The 7,232-nt window shown below is 34.5% G+C and overlaps 2 protein-coding genes across 3 annotated transcripts in view; both read left to right on the forward strand.

Moving 5' to 3' along the window:
- The window catches only part of mfsd1l (major facilitator superfamily domain containing 1-like), a 7,149-nt gene extending 3,202 nt beyond the window's left edge, over positions 1-3,947 (forward strand). Inside the window, exons 8-13 of the mRNA XM_016458726.1 lie at positions 103-203; positions 288-399; positions 1,006-1,143; positions 2,268-2,407; positions 2,586-2,697; positions 3,298-3,947. Coding sequence (XP_016314212.1) covers positions 103-203; positions 288-399; positions 1,006-1,143; positions 2,268-2,407; positions 2,586-2,697; positions 3,298-3,429 — 735 coding nt within the window. The 3' untranslated portion in view covers positions 3,430-3,947. The remainder of the gene's footprint in view (positions 1-102; positions 204-287; positions 400-1,005; positions 1,144-2,267; positions 2,408-2,585; positions 2,698-3,297) is intronic.
- Positions 3,948-4,775: 828 nt separating this feature from the next.
- Positions 4,776-7,232, forward strand: part of LOC107667116 (centrosome-associated protein CEP250-like) — a 67,825-nt gene continuing 65,368 nt past the window's right edge. The window contains exon 1 of one of the 2 annotated variants that reach the window (XM_016458701.1): positions 4,776-5,168. In XM_016458701.1, the coding sequence (XP_016314187.1) occupies positions 5,049-5,168 (120 nt within the window). In that variant the 5' untranslated portion in view covers positions 4,776-5,048. The remainder of the gene's footprint in view (positions 5,169-7,232) is intronic. The other variant, XR_001631756.1, reaches the window with a different exon arrangement.

The following is a 7,232-nucleotide window of genomic DNA, read 5'->3' on the forward strand; positions in this document are numbered from 1 at the left end:
GTGTGTGTGTGTGTGTATATATATATATATAGTATCATTATGTTTTAGATTGGTTTTAATGATTTGATGTTGTGATACAGCTGCTGTATTTTGTATGTGTAGAGAGTTCAGGATGTGAAGCGTCTGTCTCTCAGATACTGGCTGCTGGTTCTTACCATCATGTTCTTTTATAATGGCATCTTCCCCTTCATCGCTGATGCCAGGTACAGTTATGAACCATGTAGACGTTTCTACATTAAAATGGATTTGTACACATTGTTCATGTGTTGCTGTGTGTGTGTTTTCAGTAAGTTTATCCAGGATAAATACAGTGGGTACAGTCAGAAGGAGGCGGCGTACATCGCAGGCGCTGTGTATGACAGTTCACTGGTGCTGTCTGCTGCCGTCGGCATCCTCATCGTAAGTCAATGCTCATCAAACACTAGTGCTTTTTACCAAACGCATTCAACTCACAAATACATATCACTCAGATATTACATTTACATGGTTACACACATATTTTGTTTTATTCAGCAAGGATGCATCACATTGATCAAAAGTAACATTAAAAATGTCTATAATGTTACAAAAGATTTCAGTTTTTTTTCAGCAAATTAATCCGCACAACTGTTTTCAACTTGAGCAGCAAATCAGCATATTATACTGATTTCTGAAGGATCATGTGACACTGAAGACTGGAGTAATGATGCTGAAAATTCAGCTTTGATCACAGAAATAAATTACATTTTACGATCTATTCAAATAAAAAAAAACGGTTATTTTAAATCGTAATAATATTTTCACAATATTACTGTTTTTACTGTATTTTTAATCAAATAAATGCAGCATTGATGAGCAGAAGAGACTTCTTTCGAAATGATTAAAAAAATCTTACCAACTCCAAACTTATTAAATGTATCATGAAATATAAATAGCATCACTATATGATGCCACTAAAGGACTTTGTCCTCCGTTGTATTTTCAGTCATGTGTTTAATGTTAATTGTGTTTGTGTCTGTGCTGTAGGACTATGTGGGGCTGCGCGGTGTGTTTGCGGGGCTCTGTGCCGTGTTGACGCTGCCTGTGTTTGGTCTGCTGGCCTTCACGTTCGTCCCTCCTCTCATATCTACCATCTGGCTCGGCATCACTTACTCATTCGCTGCTGTGAGTATCAATCATGAACACACACACAGACACTATAGACGCCAGTTATACGATGTTACTGAAGTATTAAAGTACACTCACAATTGTGTGGTCTGCCAACTTTGTAAGAGACCGTGTGATTGGTTGAAGTATTGATAATTTGTGACATCATCATTTCTGACATTTTAAAACATGAGACATCTGAGATTTGTTTGCAGGATAAGATTAGAAAGTAATAAAGTAAAAAAGAAAAATACAGCAAATTATATTTCAGGATGAATGAAAAATTCACATTTAATTCATTCTTAATCTTAAGTCTTCTAAAGTGCTGTATGTTATTTACATTTTAATAATGATATGTTAGCTGTAAACCAGAAAAAAAGGAGTGTATTCAGAATATTTTAATATAGCAATATTTTCATTAGATTTGTTCTTTTAAAAAATGTCATTTTTAAAAACTTAAAAATGTTATATCCCTGAGAGAAAAACTAAAACATCTTTACAAAATCATCCTTGATTGGATTGAACCTAAGACATTTTTATAATTATATCCCACCTTGCAATTTCACATCTTACCCCACTCTCCCCTTCATGTTATAATATAATATAATATAATATAATATAATATATAAATTTTTATTTAGAGATATTTATATATATTTATATATTTACTAATTTATTATATAGATAGATAGATAGGAAATAATTATATAAAATCTGAATATATACATGTAAATTGTAAATATATAGAAATAAATCTGAATGTGTGTGTATATATGTATTATAAATAATGTTAATATTATTTGTATATATTAATAATATACAAAGATGATATTGCACAAATTTTCCACGTTTCACAAATAAAGCTAAACAAAATGTATATCCAAGACCTATGGCATAACATTGAATAGTAAAGTTAAACATACGTGTGTGATTCTTTCTGTTAGACTGACATTTTTTGCATGTCATTTTTTGTTGCATGTCATTTCACCTAGAACATATTGTGCCATTATTCTGAATTCAAAGGTTTTGCAAATAAAATGAAAGAAAAGACCTGTGATAAACACTGCATGATAATATACATATTGAATTCCTGCTGTTGAACTTCAGTTTATCATTGTTTTTTATTATTTGGTGTGTTGTAGGCGAGCATGTGGCCCTCCATCCCGCTGGTGGTTCCTCAAGCCACACTGGGCACAGCGATGGGACTGGCCACATCCGTACAGATGATCGGCATCGGCATTTCTAACCTGGTGGTGGGACAGATACTGGGAACCAAATCCAGGTGACATAAATGGCCAACATTCATTTTCATCGCACACTGAAATTGAATACAGTACATGTTTATTCATGCACATTTTATTATTTCACAAAAAGTACCCATATTATGTTTTTTGACAGCATCGTGATATTCTTTGAAGTATGTTTGAGTACCATGTGAGTTTTGTGTGTGTGTTGCACAGTGATGTTAAGATCCCATTGTGGAGATGGCAATATATGATGATCTTTATGCTGGCCAATACCATCAGCTGCATAGTCACCTCTACCATCCTCAACATCGTTGACTACAGACAGGTACAGTAACACACACACACACTATCGCCACATCTCTCTGAATCAGCCATCATAGATGGGTAACCTCAGGTAACCATAGCAACAGTAAGATGGAACGATGTTTAAGAATGTGTGATTGTACGGCGTAATTACAGGATTATCTCCGAGCCTGAAAAGCCGGATTCGCCTCTGTTATTATCTACATCATGCATTAGAATGATAGAGAAACTGCTATCAGTGGATCCGAACTTATGCATGACTTGAGCGACACGTGAACTATGAGTTTTGAGTCAACAGTACTTTGGAATAGCAGAGGTTATTTTTGGCTTTGAAAACGCGTCCATTAGAGGTGGATTGGATTGTTCTGCTGTGACAGTATCGTTCATGATCTAATGCAATGAAAATGAACTGAAAATCAACCCTGGTTATTTTTGTAATACTGTATACATTCCTGATCTTATCATGCACAGTTCATCAGTGCATGTGATACCAAAGGAAAAATGTTCATGATCTTAATCAGTAGATGAAATGAAGCAGAATTTTATGAATAGTTTTATGATGACCTTAAGATATTCAGGTTATGAATGATTGTTTAATGCAATGATACGTGTGTGTTTACAGGGAAGCACTCTGAATAAGACGACTAAGAGGTCAGCGGCTCAGAGCGCTCCTGCTCAGACCGACAGAGAACCGCTGATGAATGAAGAGGACAACGAGGAGATAAACGACGCTCCATCCATCAACAGGACATAGAGGAATCGCTCACATTCTGTCTCTCGTGTCATTGGACGTTACTAAAGGGAAACACGTGCTCTCAGAAACGTGTCATATGATGTTCAGTATTAACGCTAACATAAAGACTTCAGGTACCCTCATTTGAAGAGTTTCACTTTTTAGGCCAGTCCTAAAACACTATGATTGACTACCACGTTTAATGTAATACTTTCAAAAATGTGAAAGATCGGTAATCATTTCTTATGCATTATGGAAGCTGGTATGGAAATACTGACACTCATCTGTTTTATAACATCAAACAAACATTGTTTGTTATTGTGTGTTATTGTCCTACTAATTTGAGGAAATCAGAGGGTTTGTCTGTAAATTTATTACATTGTCATTTTAAAAACATGGTGAAATGTGTCAGATTCATGCATCATGAAATGTTAACATTGCCTTTGAACTTGCATTAATGGCTGCTTACAAAATGATTGAATAATATGCATTTTGCAATTTTTAAGTTTTTAAAAAAAATAAAAAATAAAGTTTTGTGCCTCTGAGAGATCATGAATTCTTTTTTTATTATTTCCCTGTTCAGTTACTACATACACATAAGCAAAAAATGACAAATATTTATTTTAATATAGTGTAATGAAATTCTAAATAAATATTTTATTAAAATATATTTTAACATATTTACATTTAAAATATATAAAGATATACAATAATATAATTCGTTCTTTAAATCTAAAATATTTTTATATTTTTATTATAATTATCAATAAATATATAATATTAAAGTTAAGTGTTAAAATATTAGTATTAAAATACAATGAAATAGCATTTAAAATATTGTAATTATTATTTTTTTTATTATATATTATTAAATACTACTACCACTACTACTAATACTAATAATATTAATAATAATAATATATATTATATATATAATTACTAATGTTTTTTTCTCAGGCTCTCATACCGCATTAATGCCAAACGGGGGCCCTGGAGAGCCGCTCAGGTAGGATTGGTCACTATCTGGGGGCGTTACAAGGGTAGTTAACAAAAATCTTACCGCATGAATTATTTAGTGTTGCGCTTTTTCGTTTTACAACCAGACGAAAATCGCTAAAAACACAGTTTAAATACATATAAAATCCTGACTGTAAGTTTAAATAACTTCAGTTTACCCCGTGCGCAGTCCACCTACCTTGATTCTTGTTATTCCACATAAAATCAATGTGATTGAACAATCTGATTGGACACTTCCGTCCTCTGACTACAAACGGTAGGCGTATTCCTTCCTGTGATTGGCTTACGGTGTATGTCGATTGCGTCGTGCCCCGCCCCCTTCATTCCTGCGTGTGTGTGTCGTGTGTAGTGTCTAGTGTGTGTGGAGAGCTCAGCCGGACCCGTGTGATCAGCTGTGATCGTGGGAAACGGACAAAAATCCGTCTTTGGAGCAGAAACTCGAGAGAGAATCCACACTGAAGCGCATCATGCATCATGGAGTTCAGGTGATTATTGTGCAAAAATAAATCATCGTAGTGAGTTTGTGATGAGGCGGACTGCAGACTGCAGCGGAGGACCCTCCGCTGGAATTATTGCGCAGTTTTTAAAATAACGGAAAAACGGGAACACTCAAGGCACAGAGTATGTCTGCAAAAGATAACGCCTGCCGAAAATTCCAGGCCAATATTTTCAACAAGAATAAATGCCAGAACTGCTTCAAAGCTCGAGACGCGCACCTGCTGAGTGATGAAGACTTCACACAGGTAATATTAATATTAATGTATCTGCGAAATGACCGAATAATTGTTTACGCTCGACTGGACTGATAACTTACAGTGTCAAATAACTAATGACCTGCTAACTGCTTCAAAACTACACTAACAATAAAGTACCATGATATAGTATGGTTTTTAAACATGGTAAAAAAGGGGTGACAGTTACCTTACCACAATACAGTGTTTTTTGGACGTGTACTATGGTAATGCCATGGTATTGTTGGAGGTAAATTGATTGGAGTATCATGTATAAACTGTAGTATATTGTGTATATTAGAGATATAATATAATATAATGAAATAAATAAATATTTAAATTATTTCTCCAAACCTACTGAAAGATTCCTATCAATCCATATTAAAGGCACTGGATAACCACCAAACTGCTTCAAAACTACACTAACAATAAAGTACTATGGTAATACTATGGTTTTTAGACATTGTACCATGGTCCAAGGTTAGCTGCCCATTAGAGGATGGCAGTTACACAATATAACTTTACCATAATACCATATTTTGGACGTGTACTATGGTAATGCTATGGTTTTGTTGGAGGTAAATAGAGTATCATGTAAAAACCATGGTATATTATCAAGGTATATAAGGTGAATTTGATTATATTTAACCACTTTTTGACATAAGGATGACCCGATTTACCTGAATTCCGCCTTTCAACCTTTATTTGTAAAATTAGACTATAACTAATAACATGTTTTTTCCCGCAGCATGTGTTTGGGAATAATGGTTAAATATTAGGGTTGCTTGAAAGTTTGTAGGTTCAAACCCTTGAGAGGTTAATCCATTCTAATTACCATTACGGCTTTGATCGAGGCACTTAACCCTGGAGGACTGACCCGTTTCTGTGAACTGTTGCTTTGGGTAAAGGAGTCAGCCAGATGACTAATTAGCGATTAGTAGTAATTAATGATGCTGTTTACCAGATGCACATTGTAGCTCAGTGACGTGCTTCAAGCTGCTGTGTTTGTGGTTTAGAAAGTTTAGAAGTTTTAAACTGCTGGTCTAGTTTTGCCTGGCTAAAAATCTGGGCTGGTAATTAAAAGGTTGTGGGTTCGAACCCATCGCCATTGTGACCTTGATCAAGTCCAAGAGGACTGATCCTGTTTGGCTAGAAGTATCTGCTAATTTACTAATTAGTGGCGTAGTCTAAGTGTTATTTCACCAGCTGCAGACCCAAGATACTAGGGCTGGGTTTTGACACAAATTTCACGATTCAATTCGATTCTCATTCACAAGCTTGCGATTCGATTAGATTCAATATCTATTATTTAGGATATATATCAGGTACAGTACATGCCTGAAAAAATCTCAACTAATGCTGCAAAATATACATGAGAGTCAGTTGGTACAACATTGCTATAATATTGAAGGTTAAAATTCATGAATAATAAAGTTACAGTTACATAGAAATATTTCTACTTCAATTCGTTTTTTTTAAATATAAACATTTAAATGGTGGCTGTCATAAAAACTTGATGGATTTATCCAAACATAAATGAAACATTGAAGAACAGTAAAAATTATAATGAATATGTTATATGGTGCATATATTTAGCAAAATGCCCCTCTCTACAGTTTATTTTTCTATCTGACTAATGAGTTTATGGTCACCGAATATGTTTTTTTCTGAGGTAAATGTGACGTTAAGTGACATTGTTTAGAAGCCATTATATTGACGTCTTTGCGCAGCTGAAACACTGATTGAGCGATTACATGAGACAGGATACAGATTGTAAAGTTGTACTCTTTCTTTTAAATTACCTTCGGATGTTTAGTCATGTTTATTTTGTGCTGAAACCGGTATTAATGTGGAGGAGATGATCAGTTCATGTGCCGCGTCTGTTGAACTGAGGTGCTACAGCGATCTGTCACTCCACATTAAACAGCGCCAAAACGGCATTAATTGTTTAAATACTGCAATACAATGGACAGAATTTGAAATCTGAGACTTGTCTGAGATCTGAGTTTCAGATTAAAAGTACAATGTTTAATTGTACATTGTATAAGCACGATGCTTATTGCGATATATTGGATA

This window comes from Sinocyclocheilus anshuiensis, unplaced genomic scaffold (genome assembly GCF_001515605.1).
Source record: "Sinocyclocheilus anshuiensis isolate Anshui unplaced genomic scaffold, SAMN03320099.WGS_v1.1 scaffold415, whole genome shotgun sequence".
Taxonomy (NCBI): domain Eukaryota; kingdom Metazoa; phylum Chordata; class Actinopteri; order Cypriniformes; family Cyprinidae; genus Sinocyclocheilus; species Sinocyclocheilus anshuiensis.